The sequence below is a fragment of the Mobula birostris genome, chromosome 8, assembly GCF_030028105.1.
Source record: "Mobula birostris isolate sMobBir1 chromosome 8, sMobBir1.hap1, whole genome shotgun sequence".
Classification (NCBI taxonomy): domain Eukaryota; kingdom Metazoa; phylum Chordata; class Chondrichthyes; order Myliobatiformes; family Myliobatidae; genus Mobula; species Mobula birostris.
This window is the reverse complement of record NC_092377.1, coordinates 20,762,546-20,782,586: the sequence shown is the minus strand read 5'-3', so window position 1 is coordinate 20,782,586 and position 20,041 is coordinate 20,762,546. Positions and strand designations below refer to the sequence as shown.

Below are 20,041 nucleotides of genomic sequence, written 5' to 3'. Positions count from 1 at the left end.
TCCAAGTAGTGTTGGCATTTTCTTTTGGATTCTTCAGGATACTGTTGAAGTGATTTAGCATTGATTTGGGAAGTCGGTGCAAGACAAAAACAGAAATAGAGGCATGTGGCAATTGAGGAGAGGCAGATGCAAATGAAGAAACGATTTTTAATTGTAAGCATTTCTACTGACCATGTATTGTCTTGCTGCTCTTTGTACATAAGAAGATTTTGCTTTGGATGAAGTAGATTAGGGTCCCTGCCTTTTAATCAGGTGGCAAAACAACCTGAGGTTGTTGAACGTAGTCAACAAGGTAAATGAAGGTAGTCATTTGCTAATCTCATTGTGAATTAACTTTAGTTTACCTTTTTCAGTATTATATCAGCCAAAGAGCTGTGTAATCCTCTGTGGTTTGTTCATCCTTAAATTGATCTGGTTTCTTATTGAATATTTGAGCTGAGTTGAGATCTGCTTTACTGAAACAGAACAAACTGACGTGTGAGGAACTTAATCCATTCTTTAGCATGGACTTTGGATTTTATTGCTTTGGTTTGCCAAAGGAAGAGGAAGCTGAAGTGAGAGCTGATAGAGGTTTATAGGATAATGGAGGGGTGGATTGATCAATAGTAAAAATCTTCTTTCTATTGTTGAAGTGTCTAAGGCAAGAGGACATTAAGAAAAGAGAAAGATGTTGCTAAGCCTACATACAAAATCAGGAATCCAAAAAGTTGAGCATGGTAGGACTAGTTTACTGAGCTGCATGTATTTCAATGCAAGGAGTATTGTAGGAAAGGCAGATGAGCTTAAGGCATGGATCAGCATGTGAAATTATGACACTGTAGCCATTTGTGAGACTTTCTTGCAGGAGGAGCAGGACTGGTAGCTCAATGCTCTCGGGCTCCGTTGATTTAAATGTGATTGAGAAGGAGAGATTAAAGGGAGAAGGGTGGCATTACCAGTCAGGACAGATGGGAGAATTCATTTAGTGAGGCTTTCTGGGTAGAACTGAGGAATAAGAAAAGTATGACCATGTTAATGGGATTATATTACAGTATAGACCACCCAACTGCCTGTGGGATTTAGAGTAGCAGATCTGTAGAGAGATTGCAGACTGTTGAAGGAAACATAAGGTTGTGATAGTAGGTGAGTTTAACTTTCCACATATTGACTGGGACTCCCATACTGTAAAAGGGCTAGATGGGAGACAGTTTGTCAAATGTGGTCAGAAAAGTTTCCTTAATCACTACATAGAAGTCCCAACTAGAAAGAGAATGATACTAGACCTCTCATTAGGGAATGAAGCAGGGCAGGTGACAGAAGTTTGTGTGTAGGAGCACTTTGCATCAAGTTATAATAATGCCATTAGTTTCAAGGTACTTATGACAAAGGATAGTCTGGTCTTTGGGTTGAGTTTCTAAATTGGAGAAAGGCCAATGTTGATGGTACCAGAAAGGACCTGGCAAGTGTGGGTTGGGGCAGGTTGTTGTCTAGCAAGGGTGTACTTGGTAAGTGGGAGGCTTTTAAAAGTGAAATTTTGAGAGTACAGAGTTTGTATGTTGCTATCAGAATAAAAGGCAAGGATAACAAGATTGAAAGGCTTACTATATGAGAAGTATTTGATGGCTCTGGGCCTCTACTCACTGAAATTCGGGGAATGAGGGCTAAGCTTATTGAAATCTATCAAATGTTGAAAGGCCTCAATAGAGTGGATGTGGCGAGAATGTTTTCTTCTGTGGGTGAGTCTAAGACCAGAGCTCATTGCCTCAGAATAGGGGTGCATCCTTTTAGAACAGAGATGAGGAGAAATTTATTTAGCCACAGAGTGGTGAATCTGGAATTCGTGGAGGCCAAGTCATTGGGTGTTTTTAAGACAGAAGTTGATGGGTTCTTGATTGGTCAGGGCATGAACCATTACAGGGAGAAGACAGGAGATGGGGGCTTAGAGGGAAAGTGGATCAGCCAGGATGCAATGGCAGAGCAGGCTCAATAGGCCAAATGGCTAATTTGATCCTATGTCTTATGTGCCGACAGCCCTTTATTTAAAACATTCTTCGCCATGGGTGAGGTGCCAGAAGATTGGTTGATAGCTAATGTTGTCCTGTTGTTTAAGAAAGAGTCTGAGGATAAGCCAGGAAAGAAAAGGCTGGTGAGTCTGACATCAGTAGTGGGAAAATTATTGGAAGGTATTCCAAGGGACTGGATATATAAATATTTGGATGGATGGGGAATAATTGGGGATAGTCAACATAGCTTTGTGCATGGTCAGTCATTGGTCAAGAAGGTTCAGTTGCTTGGCATTCAAGGCGAGGTAGTAAATTGGATCAGTCATTGGCTTCATGGGAAAAGCCAGAGTGTGGTAATAGATAGTTTGTTGCCTCTCTGAATGGAGGCCTGTGACTACTGGAGTGCCTCACGGGTCAGTGCTGGGTCAGTTGTTATTCATCATCTACTTAGAAAAATAGAGGGCTATGGGTAATTTCTAAAGTAAGTACATGTTCAGCACAGCATTGTGGGCCGAAGGGCCTGTATTGTGCCTTGGATTTTCTAGGTTTCTATCTACTGTATATCAATGATCTGGATGATATGTGGTAAAATGGATCAGCAAATTTGTGGATAACACCAAGATTAGGGGTGTAGCAGACAGCAAGGAGGACCATCAAACCTTGCAACAGGATCTGGACTAGATTTAGGAGTAACACACACACAAAATGCTGGAGGAACTCAGCAGGTCAGGCAACATCTATAGCAACATCTTTAACAGATGACATTTCACACTGAGATCCTTCATCTGTACTGGAAAGGAAGGGGAATATGCCAGAACATGGCTTCTGACTTCTTCCCCCCCCCCCCCACCTTCCTTTTCAGTCTTGATGAAGTGTCTTGGCCCGAGACATCAACTGTTTATTCTTTTCCATAGATGCTGCCGAGTTCCCCCAGCATTTTGTGTGTGTTGCTTGGATTTCCTGCATTTGCAGATTTTCTCTTGTTTGTGGTCCAACATTTTGTGTCTGTTGCTCTGGATTTCCAGCATCTGCAGAACCTCTTGTATTTATGTATTGGATTTAGGAGGATGGGATTGAGCAAATTTGTCACTGACCTTAAAAAGATTCGGCATGCACTTGAGAGGGAAGTCAGGTATGAAGTGAACCTGGCAGGTAAAGATAAGGAAAGTAACAAAAGAATCAGCAATGACTTATACAAGTACATCATAATGTCCCTGCTTATTCAATGCTGTGACTGATGGTGACTAGTTAATGTTCGTATCCTTGTTATTATTTATATAAATCATTGCAATGCAAATGCGCAAGGCTTAATCATTAAGTTTGTGGATGACACAAAAATAGGAGGTGGTGTTGATAGTGAAGAAGGTTATTGTAGATTACAAGGAGGGAAATGGGTTGAGGAGAGGCGAAAGGATTTTAATAGGTACGAAATGATACATTTTGGAAAGCCACACCAGTGTAGAACTTTTGTTATGAATGGTATGGTACTAGGGAATAACACGTTATGGGTCAAAAGAACCCAGGAATACAAGTGCATAATTCGTTGAAAGCAAAGGTAGACAGGTTGGTGACAAAGGTGTTTAGCACATTTGTCTTCATCAGTCAGTTCATTGAATATCAGAGTTGGGACATTATATTGCAGTTGTATAGGTTGTGGTCTCACCAACAGTACTGTACATAGTTTTAGTCACCCTTTTATAGGAAGGAAAAGGAAAGGTACGTCGCATCCGGAGTTTCTCTGGTTGGCGGACGATTTCCCTCCACGCCTCTCTGACGTGAGGAACTGCGTACGAGGCAAGTTACAGCAGTGGTTTGCCATTGCCTTCTGCCGGGTGAGTTTCCAAAGAGATCACCAGCTCGTAACCCAGCAGGGATGGAAAGCGTGCAGGGGAGCCAGCTGGATTCGAACTCGGACCTTTCATCCTGAAGTCCGACACTGATGCGACTATGCCGGGTCCATAGATATGGTTAAACTGGAAAGGAATACAGAAGAGATTAAAAGTTATGTTGCCAGGCCTAAAGGGCCTGAGTTATAGCAAACATCCCACCTCTCCCAGAAGTTCCGGGAGTCTCCTGCATATTGATAGCAGCTCCTGACGCCCGCAAATTATATACAATATCCCGGAAATCAATTTCTTTGAGAGTGAGTGAGCAGGGGTGGGGGGAGAGGGGAGAGAGAGAGAGAGAGAAAATGTATGAATCCTGATTGATCTCTCTTTGTGCTAAGTAGACCTATCAGTTTTCTCTGTGGGTGGGCTTTACAGTTGATCTCTCCCCCTCTCCCCCTCTCCCCCTCTCCCCCTCTCCCCCTCTCCCCCTCTCCCCCTCTCCCCCTCTCCCCCTCTCCCCCTCTCCCCCTCTTTCATTGTCCATCAGTTCAGTTTAGTGTCCTGCAGTGCCATGGGAGAGTGTTCCAAAATATGAAAATATAAAACGTACTTCACCCTAGACTACACTAAAGTGTACCCCTGCCTAATAGAGGTCAAAAATAATGACAGTGTTGCTCGCTGCAGTGTTTGCAACAGTGACCTTTCTATTGCCCATGGTGGGTTAAATGACTGTTAAAGACATGTTGAGGTGAGTCCTGGATTATGTCTCAACTAACCTTGAAGGACTGGTGCCAAACTACAAAAGTTTGCCAGTTGATGAGTTCTGGGGGAAGCTGTCCAAAGTAAAATCTGTGAGCACAGGGCAGTTCAGATTCAAAGAGCTCTGCCAGTTGGTGAAGCTGCTTTTGGTGCTGCCAAATTGTAACTGTGATGTAGAAAGAGCATTCAGCATGGTGCGTCACATTAAGACAGAATTCAGAAGTCAGCTGTCTCACAAAACACTTCTGAATCTGATGGCTTGCAAAATTAACAAATTCATTGACACAGACTGCTATGAGGTTGAGACCTCCCTGAAATGAGTTTGAGACCTCCTTGAAATGGGTTTTTGCAGGGTGGGATGTCTGTTATAGGGAGATACAGGCTAGATCTTCATTTCTTGGAACGTAGGAGAATGAGTGATGATGTTATAGAAATGTTTAAAATTATGAGAAGTGCAGATAAGGTGGACAGTAACAGCCTTTTTCTCAGGGTAGGGGAATTTAAAACAAGGGGGCATAGATTTAGGGTGAGAGGGGCAAGATGTAAAAGGGGCCTGAAGGGCATCTTTTTCATGCAGAGGGACCTGAGCATATGGAATGAGCTGCCAGAAGAAGTGGTTGAGGTAGGTACAGTAGTACCATTTAAGAAGCACTTGGACAGTTACTTGGAGGCACAGGGCTTAGATGTATGTAGGCAGGAAATTGGGCCTAGCTATTTGGGCACATGGTTAGTGTGGATGCTATGGAAGGCCCTGTATCTGTGCTGTATTGCTGTATGACACCATGGCTCTACTTGAATTGCCAAGGCAGAAAAAGCCACAGGCCTAATGCAGGTAAATGGGAGATAGACTGTCAATAGGTAGCATGAACATGATGGGCCAAAAGCTCAATTTCTGTGCTGTATGACTCAATGTTCCAGACAATATTAAAAGAAAAACCTGAATTTTATTCTCTATTTCACTCTGCAGTAGTCAGCTTTAAATTAAGATCTTGGATATAATATAACAAACTGACGGCCTAATCAGGCCATCATGCATATATCCAAAAGAGATGGGGGAGATCTTAAATGGATTTTATGCATCTGTATTTACTTAAGAGATGAACACATAATCTATGGAAGACAAGCAAAGTAGAGGCAACTTCATGGATTACAAAGGAGGAGGTGTTTGCTGTCTTGAGGCAAATTAGGGTGGACCAGTGGGAAAATGGGCTGAAAAATGGCATATATTTAATCCAGACAAGTGTGAGGTATTGCACTTTGGTAGGATCAACCAGGGTAGGTCTTACACAGTGAACAGTAGGGCACTGAGGAGTGCAGTGGGACAAAGGGATCTGGGAATACAGGTCCAGAATTCATTGAATGTAGCATCACAGATGGATTGGGTTGTAAAGAAAGCTTTTGGCACATTGGCCTTCATAAATTAAAGTATTGAGTACAGGAGATGGGCGTTATGTTGAAGTTGTATGAGACATTGGTGAGGCCTAATTTACAAGGATTTTGTGGGATCTGGAGGACCTGAACTATAATGAAAGATTGAATAGGTTAAGTCTTTATTCCTCGAAATGTAGAAGATTGAGAGGAGATTTGATACGGGTATACAAAAGTATGAGGGTATAGATAAGGTAAACGCAAACAAGCTTTTTCTGCTGAGGTCGGTTGGCACTGCAGCTAGAGGTCATGGGTTAAGGGTGAAAGGTGAAAAGTTTAAGGGCAAAGTGAGGGGAAAGTTCTTCACTCAGAGGGTCGTGAGAATGTGGTATGAGCTGCCAGTGCAAGTGGTGCATGTGAGTTTGATTTCAACGTTGAAGAGAAGTTTGGATAGGTATCTGGATGGTAAGCGTATGGTGAGCTATAGTCCTGGTGCAGGTCAATGGGAGTAGGCAATTTAATGGTGCGGCATGGTCTAGATGGGCTGAAGGGCCTGTTTCTTTGCTGTACTTTTCTATGACTCTATCAGCCCTGTTGGCCTTCTTGAATGGTCAGAAAACATGTCTAATTTGAAGAAGAGTAGGAAAGTTCCCACTGCTCTCTCTAGTCAGTATTCATCTTATCATCGATATATCTGAAACAGATTAGCTTATTATGAACTTGCTGTCTGTAAGCTGGTTGCCTAGACTTGAAACTTATTTCATTGGCTGTAAATTACTTAGAGACATCTTGATTTAGATGCTATGTAAATGCAATTTCTTCTTAGGCAATCAAAAAACCACATTCCATTTTTTGCTACAAATTGGGATGTGTTTTGCCCAGCACTTTGCTCTACATATCTTCTTCTGTTTCCAGCAGTGAAATTTGTCTTTGCTATTAATATACAGTACTGTGTAAAAGTCTTAGGCATATATATGTTGCTAAGGTGCCGAAGACTTTTGCACAGAACTGTAGTGATTTTGTGAGTTGCACTGTACTGCTGCCACAGAAGAAAAACAAATTTCACAACATATGTGAGTGAGGGGATAAACCTGATTCTGAAATGGGTCTCTGTTGTGCTCTCAGAGTGGGGGCGCGGTGAGGGGAATCATGGCTGGGGAAAAAGGAAAGGGAGGGGGGAGGAGGAAGGAAGCACTAGAGAGACATCTTGTAATGAACAATAAACCAATTGTTTGGAATCTAATGACCTTGCTGGTGTCTTAGTGGTGAATGTGCCTGTGCCCACACCACTACCTGTCCCCGGCACTTCTTCTCTGCCATCTGTCCCACACCCCTCCACGGTACTCCACATGAATCACAAATGGTTGGTTTGCAGGTGCAGCAGGCTATCAAGAAGGCAAATGGGACGTTGGCCTTCATTGCTAGAGGGATTGAATTTAAGAGCAGGGAGGTTATGCTGCAACTGTACAGGGTACTGGTGAGGCTGCATCTGGAGTACTATGTGCAGTTCGGGTCTCCTTACTTGAGGAAGGACATACTGGCTTTGGAGGCGGTGCAGACGAGGTTCACCAGGTTGATTCCAGAGGGTTAGACTATGAGGAGAGATTGAGTCACCTGGGACTGTAGTCACTGGAATTCAGAAGAATGAGAGGAGATCTTAGAGAAACATGTAACATTAATATTTAACTGTCATTCATTCTTTGGGGGCACTCCTCTGTTTTTGTGGATGGTTGCGAAGAAAAAGCATTTCAGGATGTACAGTATATTGTATACATTTCTCTGACATTAAATGTACCTTTGAAACCTTTGAATTATGAAAGGGATAGTTAAGAAAGAGGCAAGAAAGTTGTTTGCACTGGTTAGTGAGACTAGAACTAGGGGACATAGCCTCAGGATTCAGGGGAGTAGATTTAGGACAGAGATGAGGAGGAACTGTTTATCCCAGAGAGTCGTGAATCTGTGGAATTCTCTGCCCAATGAAGCCGTGGAGGCTACCCCAGTAAATATATTTAAGGCAAGATTGGATAGATTTTTGCATAGTAGGGGAATTAAGGGTTATGAGGTAAAGGCAGGTAGGTGGAGATGAGTCCATGGTCAGATCAGCCATGATCTTATTGAATGGCGGAGCAGGCTCGACAGGCCAGGTGGCCGACTCCTGCTCCTATTTCTTATGTTTTTATGTTCTCCATTCGCAACATCCTTTGCTTCTGCCAGACTTACAAACTCACTCTCCACTCCACATTGACACATATAGTACTGAGCAAAAGTCTTAGGCACCTGAGCTGTGTATATGTCCCTGAGACATTACTGTATATCTTATAGAAATGAAAGGGAGGTGAGAGAAGGAAACAATCTTGGAACTATGAGAAGTGGGGAGGGGACTCAAGAAATTGCCTGCTGAGTTCCTCCTGTGAGACAGTTACTGGAAATCTGAAAGAAATGAGAGTGCCAGAGATAGCCAGCATCTGGAAAGAGGAAAATCAAAGGTAGTGTTGCAAGATAATAATCTTTCTTTAGAACAACAGTTCTGAAACAAACTGCAAAAGTTGATCATCTAAAGTTGTTGAATCTACTCTGATGTCCTGAAGGACTCTGTCTTTGACATCTTACTCTGTTCTAATAAAGTTCAACATAAGCTCAAGGACCAGGCTATCTTCTGACCAGGCATGTTACACCACTCAGGGCTCAATTTTGTTTCTCTCTACAGAAATGTTGCCTGACTTTCTGACCATTTCTAGCATTCTCAGTTACCATCTTACACTGGCCATCGGGCATATATGACATCTGCAGCATAACCTTCTGTTGAATTTCACTCAGAGAGCTCCCTGTAAAATCATTCACACTTGGGTTTGCTCTGGTGCAATCTAATTGATCAGAAAGATCTGAGTCAGTCACATTGTACAGTTGACATTTTGTGTGTGTGTGTCCCTGAAGCTGTGGAGAGGCAGTCCCACACAAATCCATATTCAAATGGTTGCCTGGTGAGCGGTACCCTGTTTGATTCAGTGACTGTGATTTATTCATCGCATTTCGGAGAAGTCAGGTGGGCTCGTATGTTTGTTTATGATGGCACAGAATAATGCTATGATTTGAAGTGTTTTGCACATACTGTCTTGCTTAGTATTGGTGGTTTAATGATTCTGTAAATGCACTGTATTTTTTTCTTTTCCTGCCATTCCTTTAAATAGACATGGATATTGTTGAGAATGTTAATTACTGAATTTTGTTTGAATTTCAGCATTCCCTATTCGAGCAAATGGACAAATGGTAGAGTGCCCCCTGGGTTACAAGCAGATTAATGCTACACATTGTCAGGGTAAGTATGTTAAGTGATTCCCAGTTAGTATATTTTATGGCTGTGCCTTATATAAATGATCAATTTTGCTTAAGAGGCTTATTTTACATTGCTGACCCTTATTTCCTCTTCAGATAAATTTTTAAGAGGAAGGAGAACAAGTCTATGTTGTGCCTGACCTACTTAAGGTGATGTCTCTCAAGTGAGATGGACACCGACTAATACTGTTACCGCGAAGTCACTTGACACCATAGCTCTGTGTAAGGTTCCAGTAAAATACTGAACATACAACAGATTCAAATATTAGCTTTATAACAGTTGGTTTTGCTGTGCACTAAAGCATTCCTTAAAAGATCGAACCCGTTAGAATTAAATCTCCACCTCTGATAATTTATGCTGTATTTGTTGCTGCTCAGGGCGAAGAAAGCATTATTTAAGTAACTTTCAACAACCCCTCCCTTTCTTGCCCCTCCATCTCCCATAGAAAGTACAAAATTAAATGCTGAGAAATGACTGTCGTTTAATTAAAGTTAACTGCCAAGTTGATGTATTCCAAGAGTTGTTCAATAATACAAACAATATTAGAATGTACAGTATAACACCGAAGTAAGGCACGGGTGTAGACTTGTCAGTCCCCCACCATGATGCCAATTTAAATAAATCCATCTGCTTGCGCGAGATCTGGAAGCCTCCATTCCCCGCATGTTCCTCAGTTGCCGGAGGCAGATACCTGGTAGTCGTCAGGAGAGGGAAAGGGAATAGACAGCCATTGCAGAATACCCCTGTGGCCATTCCCTTCAATAATAAGTATACCTCTTTGGATACTTTTGGGCAGGGGGGTGGGGGGAGATGAACTACCAGAGAGAAGTCGCAGTGCCCTGATCTCTAGCACTGATTCTGTTTCTTGCTTAGAAGGGAAGGGGGAAGAAGAGGACTGCAGTAGTGACAGGGGATTCCACAGTTAGAGGAACTGACAGCAAATTCTGTGGACGTGAAAGAGACACACTGGGGTATGTCCCCCCCCCCCCCCCCCCCCCCCAGTGCCAGGGTCAGGGATGTCCCAGATCGGATCCACAGCATTCTAAATAGGGAGGCTGAACAGCTGGAAGCAGTGGTACATATTGGTACCAATGAGATCGATAGGAAAAGGGAGGAGGTCTTGAAGAGAGAATATAGGGAGTTAGGCAGAAAGCTGAAAAGCAGGACCTCCAGGGTAATATAATCTCTGGATTGCTGCCTGTGCCAAGCACCAGTGAGGTTAAGAATAGGATGAACTGGTGCATGAATGTGAGGCTAAAGAATTGGTGCTGGCGGCAGGGTTTCAGATTTCTGGATCATGGGATCTCTTCTGAGGAAGGTATTACCTGTACAAAAAGGGTGAGGTACACCTGTTTCCAAGGGGGACCAATATCCTTGTGAGCTGGTTTGCTAGAGCTGTTGGGGAGGATTTAAACTAATTTGGCAGGAGTATGGGAACCAGGGTGATAGGGCAGAGGACTGGGCAGTTGGTATACAACTAGATGCAGTGAGTAGTGAGATTGTGAGGAAGGGGAGGCAGAGAATAGGGCAAAATTGCAGTCAGTGAGGTGAATTGAAATGTAAGATGGGGACAAAATTGAAAAGGATAATGAATACAGAACTGAAAACATCACATTTGACTGAACACAGTGAATGGAATAAGGTAGATGATCTTGTAGTTCAGCTGGAGATTGACAGGTACAACGTTGTGGGCAGCACTGAGTTGTGGCTGAAAGAAGATCATATTTGGGAGCTTAACCTCCAAGAACACACATTATATCAAAAGGAGAGGCAGGTAGGTGACTCTGCTGATAAAGATTGGGATCAAATCCTTTGAAAGAGAGACATTGGATTGGAAAATGTAGAATCTTTGTGTGTGGTGTTAAGAAACTGCAAGGACAAGAAGAGCCTATTGGGAATATATACAGGCCTCCGAACAGTAGCCAAGACATGATATATAAATTACAATGGAAGATAAAACAGGCATTAAGCAAAGGCAATGTTGTGATAATCGTGGGGGATTTCAATGTGCAGTTAGATTGGGAAAATCTGGTTGGTGCTGGATCCCAAGAGAGGGAATTTGTAGAATGCCTGTGAGATGGCTTTTTAGAGCAGCTTGTGGTTCGGCCCATTAGGGGAAAGGCATTTCTGGATTGGGTGTTTTGTAATGACCCGGATTTGATTAGGAAGCATAAGGTAAAGTAACCCTTGGGAGACAGTGATCATAATGTGATAGAATTCACCCTGCAATTTGAGAAGAAGAAGCTAACGTTGGATGTGTCGGTATTATAGTGGAATGGAGGTAATTACAGAGGCATGAGAGAGGAGCTGGCCAAAGTTGAATGGAAGAGGACACAAACAGGGATGACGGCAGAAAAGCAGTGGCTGGAGTTTCTGGAGGCAATTCAGAAGGTGCAAGATAGACATATCCCAATGAGGAAGTAGTATTCTAAAGGAAAGATGAGGCAGTAGTGGCTGATAAGGGAAGTCAAAAACAGCATAAAAGCAAAAGAGAGGGCATATAATGTAGCAAAAATTAGTAGGAAGGTAGAGGATTGGGAAGCTTTTAAAACCCAACAGAAGGCAACTAGAAAACCATAAAGAGAGAGAAGATGAAATATGGAGGTAGGCTAGCCAATGATATAAAAGAGGATAACATTTTTTTTCCAAATATATAAAGAGTAAAAGAGAGATGAGTGGATATCAGACCACTGGAAAATGACAATGGAGAGTTAGCAATAGGGACAAAGGAATGGCAGACAAACTTACTTAGTACTTGCATCAGTCTTCATTGTGGAAGACACTAGCAGAATGTCACAAATGTAAGTGTTGGGGCAGAAGTGAGTGTCATTACTATTACTAAGGAGAAGGTGCTTGAGAAGCTGAAAATTCTGAAGGTAGATCAGTCACCTGGACCAGATGGATACCACCCAGGGTTCTGAAATAGGTAGCTGAAGAGGTTGTGGAGACATTAGGAATGATCTTTCAGAATCACTAGATTCTGGATTGGTTCCAGAGGACTCGAAAATTGCAAATGTTGCTCCACACTTTAAGAAGGGAAGGAGGCAGAAGAAAGGAAATTATAGTCCAGTTCAGCTGACTTCAATGGTTAGAAAAATATTGGAGCCTATTATTGAGGATGTGGTTTCAGGGTATTTGGGACACATGATAAAATAGGCCAAAGTCAGCATGGTTTCCTTTAAGGAGCGATCTTGTCTGACAAATCTGTTGGAATCTTTTTGAGGAAATAACAGCAGGATAGACAAAGGAGAGTCAATTGATGTTGTTCATTTGGATTTTTAGAACACCTTTGACAAAGAGGTGTACACAAGGCTGCTTAACAAAATAAGAGCTTATGGTGTTACAGGAAAGATATTAGCATGGATAGAAGATTGAGTGACTGGCAGGAGGCAAAGAGTGGGAATAAAAGGGGCTTCTCTGATAGGCTCCCAGTGCCTAGTGGTGTGCCACAGGGGTCAGTATTGTGGCTGCTGCTTTTCAGGTTGTATGCCAATGATTTGGATGCAGGAACTGATGGCTTTATTGCCAGGTTTGCAGATATTATGAAGACAGGCGGAGGAGCATGTACTGCTGAAGAAGCAGGGTGTCTGCAGAAGGACTCAGACAGATTGAGAGAATGGCTAAAGAAGTGACAGATGGAATATACTGTAGGGAAGTGTATGTCATGTACTTTGGTAGAAGGAATAAAGGCATGAACTATTTTTTTATATGGGAAGAAAATTCAAAAATCAGAGGTGCAGAGAAAATTGGGAGTCCTCATGCAGGATTCGCTAAAGGCTAACTTGCAGGCTGAGTTGGTGGTAAAGACGGCAAATGTGATGTTAGCGTTCATTTTGAGAGAACTAGAATATAAAAGCAAGGATTTAATGCTGAGGCTTTATAAGGCATTGGTCAGACTTCACTTAAAGTATTGTGAGCAATTTTGGACACCTTATCTAAGAAAAGATATACTGGCAATGGAGGGGATCCAAAGGACGTTCACAAGAATCCCAGGAATAACAAGATTTAGTGTATGAGGAGTGTTTGGTGTCGTTGGGCCTAAACTCACTAGAGTTTAGAAGAATGAATGGTGATTTCATCGAAACCTATTGAATATTGAAAAGCCTAGATACTCTACATGTAGAGAGGATGTTTCTTAGAAAGGGAGAGTCGAAGAATAGAGGCCACAGCCTCAGATCAGAGGAACGTCCATTTAGAATAGTGATGAGTAAAGATTTCTTTAGCCAGAGAGTGGTGTACCTGTGGAATTCATTGCTACAGACGGCTGTGCAGGCCAAGTAATTTGGTATACTTAATGCGGAGATCGATAGGTTCTTGATTAATCAGGGCATCAAAGGTTACGGGGAGTTGACAGGAAAAATAAACCAGCCATGTTGGAATGGCAGAGCAGACTCAATGCCCAAATGGCCTAAATCTGCTCCTTGTTTTTATGATCTTGTAGTGTTATGGTATCTATCTGAATATTTCTTAACTGTATTGATCTTTTTGCTTCTACTGGCCCTCCTGACAGTATGTTCCAGGCAAGTTATTCCTTTCCTGGAGAAAGGTAATAGGGATAATCCTGGGAATTGTAGACCAGTGAGTCTTACAGCATTGGTTGGCAAACTAATGGAGAGCCTGATTAAGTTTTTAGAGACAGTGATAAATCAAATTGATGAATGCAGAGCAGCGGATGTGGTGTAAATGGATGTTCATAAGGTGTTTGACAAGGTTCCCTACAGTAGTCTCATCCAGAGAGTCATTAGACATGGTATCTATGGAAACCTGGCTGCCTGGATTTGGAATCAGCTTGTCCACAGAAGGCAAGAGGGTGGTTGCAGATGGAGCGTATTTGCCTGGAGGGTGGTAACTAGTGCCCTATTCTTTGTGTTTTTTTTCACATAAATATCTTGGATGAGGAAGTGGAAAGGTGGGTTAGTAAGTCTGCAGATAACATGAGAGTTGGTGGTGTTCTGGATGGTATAGAAAGTTGTGGGTTATAATGGGACATTGATAGGATGCAGAGCTGGGCTTTGAAGTGGTAGATGGAGTTCAATTCTAAAAAAATGTTAAATGGTACACGTTAGAATGTCGAACTTGAAGGCGGCGTACAAGGTGATTGACAACTGTTGAAATCACTTGAAGCATGGCGTTAATTTCTGGCCGCCTCATAATGGGAAAGATATGGAAGCTTTAGTTGCAGAGACGATTTACCAGAATGCCTCCTGGACTGGAGAACACATCTTATGAGGAAAGGTTGAGTGAGCTAGGGCTTTTCTCTTTGGAGCGAAGGAGGATGAGAGGGGACCTGATAGAGGTGTATTGTATTATGAGAAGCATAGATGGAGTGGACAGCCAGCACATTTTCCCCAGGGTGGCAAAGGACAATAACAGAGGACATCCATTTAAATTGAGGAAAGGTTGGGGGAGATGTCAGAAGTACATTTTTAAATCAGAGAGTGGTAAATGGGTGGAAAGCATCACTGAGGATGGTGGTAGAGGCTGATACAATAGCGGCATTTAAGAGATTCTCAGATAGGCACTTTGATGTAAGAAAATTGGGGTCAGTGTTAGGTCTGCAACTTGGAACTTTTCGTTTCATAGGTTCATGGTCAGGATGAAAAAGGAAACCGATGGCATTGTGGCCAACTTTGAAGATGATACCAAGGTGGATGGAGGGACAGATATTATTGTAAAGCCAAGGAATCTGCAGAAGGGCTTGGACAAACTAGGAAGCTGGGCAAAGGAGCGGCAGTTGGAAGATTTGGGGATATGTACTTCAGTAACAAGAATAAAGGCGTAGTCTGTTTTCCAAATGGGGGAGAATTCAGGAACTAGGAGTGGAAAGGAACTCGGCCCTACTGATCCTTCCTGACCAAGGCCCCCAAACAAGCTAGCTCCATTTGCCAGCATTTAGCCCATAACCTTCTAAGCCTTTCCCATTTACTGCATGTACCTTGGCTAACTGTCCGAAAAGTTGTTGTTATACTTAACTCACCTAGTTCCTCTGACAGCTCATTCTATATTGATTAAAAAATATTGCTCCTCAGATTCCAATTAAATCTTTTCCCTCTCACATCAAGCCTATGGTCTCTAATTCTTAATTCTCAAACCCTTGGAAAAAGACTGACTGCATTCACCTTATCTTTGCTCCTTATGATTTTCAACTCCTCTCTAAGATTATCTTCAGTCCCCTGTGCTCCAAAGAATAAAGTCCTAGCCTGTCAATGTCTCCCTATTCTCAGTCACTCAAATCTTTGCAACATCTTTGCATGTCTTTTATGTACTCTTTCCAGTTTAATAGCATCTTTTTTATAGGAGAGGACCAAAACTGAACATCATACACCAACATCTTGTACTTTTCCACCATAATCTTCTGATTTTTATACTCAATGCCCTGACTGATGAAGGCCCACACAGCAAAAGCCTTCTTTGCCATCCTTCCTACCTGTGTCTCCACTTTCAGGACACAAAGGTTCCTCTGTTCTACAACATACCCGAGGCCTTTCCATTCACTGTGTAGGTTTCTCATTGATTTGTCTTTCCAAAATCCAACATTTCGTGCTTACCCAAATTAAACTACCTGTACATTTGCCATTCCACAGCCCACTTACTCTGTAATTTTTGATAATCTTTTTAACTATGCTTCCAATTTTAGTGTCTTCTACACACTTACTAAACATGTCCTGTACAATTTTATCTAAATCGGTGATATAGATGAAAAATAATAATGGAACCAGTACCGACCCCTGAGGTACAATACCAGTGATGAGCTTCCAGTCTGAGAACCAAATTTCAGCCAATTGTACACCCAATTAGCCAGCTGTCCTTGGATTCCATGTGACTTAACCTTCCGAACAGCCCACCATTGTGAATGTTATCAAAGATCTTGCCAAGTTCATGTAGACCACTTCTATCACTTGGCTCTAATTGTTCTTCTTGAAAAGACTGCATTCGTGGAAAATATTTTGTTCAGTGAAATTTTGTAAATTGAAAAGGTTGGGCAGAATGTATTATAGGAAATTATCTACAATATGTAGACAAGCCTACAAGAGGAGAGGCTGTACCTGATCTGGTATTGGGAAATGAACCTGGTCAGGTGTCAGGTCTGTCAGTGGGAGAGTATTTTGGAGATAGTGATCACAATTCTATCTCCTTTACCATAGCATTGGAGAGGGATAGGAACAGACAAGTTAAGGAAACATTTAATTGGAGTAAGAGGAAATATGAGGCTATCAGGCAGGAAATTGGAAGCATAATTTGGAAACAGATGTTCTCAGGGAAACGTATGGAAGAAATGTGGCAGATGTTCAGGGGATATTGGCGTGGGGTTCTGCGTAGGTACGTTCCATTGAGACATGGAAAGGATGGTAGGGTACAAGATCCATGGTGTACAAAGGCTGTTGTAAATCTAGTCAAGAGGAATAGAAGGGCTTATGAAAGGTTCAAAAAACTAGGTAATGATAGGAATCCAGAAGATTATAAGCCTGGCAGGAAGGAGTTTAAGAATGAAATTAGGAGAGCTAGAAGGGGCCATGAGAAGGCCTTGGCGGACAGGATTAAGGAAAACCCCAAGGCACTCTACAAGTATGTGAAGAGCAAGAGGATAAGAGGTGAGAGAATAGGACCGATCAAGTGTGACAGTGGAAAAGTGTGTATGGAACTGGAGGAAACAGCAGAGGTAGTTAATGAATACTTTGCTTCAGTATTCATGACGGAAAAGGATCTTGGTAATTGTAGGGATGACTTACAGTTGACTGAAGAGCTTGAGCATGCAGATATTAAGAAAGAGGATGTGGTGGAGTTTTGGAAAGCATCAAGTTGGATAAGTCACCGGGACCAGACGGGATGTACCCCAGGCTACTGTGGGAAGTGAGGGAGGAGATTGCTGAGCCTCCGGTGATGATCTTTGCATCATCAATGAGTATGGGACAGGTGACAGAGGATTGGAGGGTTGTGGATGTTGTTCCCTTATTCAAGAAAGGGAGTAGGGATAGCCCAGGAAATTATAGGCCAGTGAGTCTTACTTCAGTGGTTGGTAAGTTGATGGAGAAGATCCTGAGAGGCAGGATTTATGAATATTTGGAGAGGTATAATATGATTAGGCATAGTCAGAGTGGCTTTGTCAAAGGAAAGTTGTGCATTACGAGCCTGATTACATTTTTTGAGGATGTGACTGAACACATTGATGAAGGTAGAGCAGTTGATATAGTATATATGGATTTTAGCAAGGCATTTAATAAGGTACCCCATTCAAGGCTTATTGGGAAAGTAAGGAGGCATGGGATCCAAGGGAACATTGCTTTGTGGATCCAGAACTGGCTTGCCCGCAGAAGGCAAAGAGTGGTTGTAGATGGGTCATATTCTGCATGGAGGCCGATGACCAGTGGTGTGCCTCAGGGATCTGTTCTGGGATCCCTACTGTTTGTGATTTTTACAAATGACCTAGATGAGGAAGCGGAGGGATGGGTAAGTAAATTTTCTGATGACACAAAGGTTGGGGGTGTTGTGGATAGTGTGGAGGACTGTCAGAGGTTACAACGGGACAGTGATAGGATGCAAAACTGGGCTGAGAAGTGGCAGATGGAGTTCAATCCAAATAAGTCTGAGGTGGTTCATTTTGGTAGACCAAATATGACAGCAGAATACAGCATTAATGGTAAGACTCTTGGCAGTGTGGAGGATCAGAGGGATCTTGGGGTCAGAGTCCACAGGACACTCAAAGCTGCTGCATAGGTTGACTCTGTGGTTAAGAAGGCATACGGTGCATTGGCCTTTGTCAATCGTGGGTTTGAGTTTAAGAGCCAAGAGGTAATGTTGCAGCTATATAGGACCTTGGTCAGGCCTCATTTGGAGTACTGTGCTCAGTTCTGGTCACCTCACTACAGGAAGGATGTGGAAACCATAGAAAGGGTGCAGAGGAGATTTACAAGGATGTTGCCTGGATTCGGGAGCATGCCTTATGAGAATAGGTTGAGTGAACTCAGCATTTTCTCCTTGGAGTGACGGAGGATGAGAGGTGGCCTGACAGAGGTGTACAAAATAATGAGAGGCATTGATTGTGTGGATAGTCAGAGGCTTTTCCCCAGGGCTGAAGTGGCTAGCATGAGAGGACATAGTTTTAAGGTGCTTTGAAGTATGTACAGAGGAGATGTCAGGAGTAAGTTTTTTACGCAGAGAGTGGTGAGTGCATGGAATGGGCTGCCAGTGGTGGTGGTGGAAGCAAAAACAATAGGGTCTTTTAAGAGACTCCTGGATGGCTACATGGAGCTTAGAAAAATCGAGGGCTATGGGTAAAGCCTTGGTAGTTCTAAGGTAGGGACATGTTCGGCACAGCTTTGTGGGCCAAAGGGCCTGTACTGTGCTTTAGGTTTTCTATGTTTCTTACAATGTATTCCCAGGACTGGTGAGCAATATTGTTTATCGTTACGAGTGATAACAGTATAAATTGTGATTCATTCATGAGTTAGAACATACTAAATATAGAACATTACACACCGGAACAGGTCCTTAACCCCCAATGCCTGCACTGAATATGATGATGAATTGAACTAATTCTCTTCTGCCTGTACACGATAGCTAAACAATGCCACATATTTCTCTCCTGTACCATGTAGCAGAATTCTTGAGCTACATAGATTGTATGAAGGCCTTCTTCCATTGTTACAGAAATTAGCTTAGAAAAAGCAAAATAGAATATATTCAGAAGCTTGTCTAAACACAAAGGTTCATGGAGTTATGCAGCACGGAAACAGGCGCGTCGGCCTGTTTGTCCATGCCAATCAAGGTGCCGTGTCCAGGCTAGTCCCATTTGCCAGCATGAGGCCCATAACCTTCTAAACCTTTCCTTTCAGGTCTTTTAGAAGTTGTCATTATACCAGCCTGAAGCACTTCCACATGACGGAGCTCCTCAGTCACTAAGGAATTCAAGCCAATTTACTTGAATCCATTAATAAAGAAAAAGATGTTTTAAAAGTGATTAGACTATGGACTGGGCAGCAGCGAAGAATTGAGGTGACGAAGGGGTACAACAGCATAGAGGTTATTGGACCATTAACCAAAGACTTGGACGAATGATCTGGAAACTGAGTTCAGAGCCTACCTGCAAATGGGGAAATTCAGTATGTTCAAATACATACCTTGCAGGGATGAGGCATAGAAACATGGAGAATACAGCATGCAGACCACAGCATCCTCCCTGCCTGTCCCAGCTGCTTGCATTTAGTTTATAGCCCTCCAAGCCGTCCCCTTCATGTACCTAACCTCCAATAACTTCCTTACAACTGATGTCAAGCTCACGAGCCTATAGTCCGAGGAGCTGTAGGATAAGCCCTGGCATGTCCTTGAGTAATGGAACAAGATGAGTTACTCTCCAGCCTTCTGGAACTTCACCAGTGGCTAATGATGAAGCAAATATCTCTTCAAGAGCCTCTGCGATTTTTTTCCCTGGCCTCCCATGCAGTCTGGAGATGCAGTTTGTTAATCCCTGCGGATTTGTCCACCGTAATAAGCTTCAAGTCTGCAAAAATATTCTTACTTGTAATATGCAAATGTTCCAAGACCTCACTGCTTACTACCCTCTTTTCTTTGGCATCCACAATATTCTCCTTAGTAAAGCAAAAGGAAAAATAGACATTAAAAAGCTTAGTCATTTCCTGCAGCTCAACACATTGGCGTCCCTAAGTCTTTAAGAAGACTTAGTTTCTCCCTAGTCACCCTTTTACCGTTAATAAAACTGAAATGCCTCTTAGGATTATCTTTAACTCTGCCTGCTAAATCCATCTCAAATC

At 42.6% G+C, this 20,041-nt stretch overlaps 1 protein-coding gene across 6 annotated transcripts in view; it reads left to right on the top strand.

The window, feature by feature from the left end:
• The window catches only part of ltbp1 (latent transforming growth factor beta binding protein 1), a 452,733-nt gene that overhangs the window by 205,831 nt on the left and 226,861 nt on the right, over positions 1–20,041 (top strand). For all 6 annotated transcript variants that reach the window (XM_072264871.1, XM_072264877.1, XM_072264876.1 and 3 more), the window contains one exon: positions 9,177–9,254. In XM_072264871.1, coding sequence (XP_072120972.1) covers positions 9,177–9,254 — 78 coding nt within the window. The remainder of the gene's footprint in view (positions 1–9,176; positions 9,255–20,041) is intronic.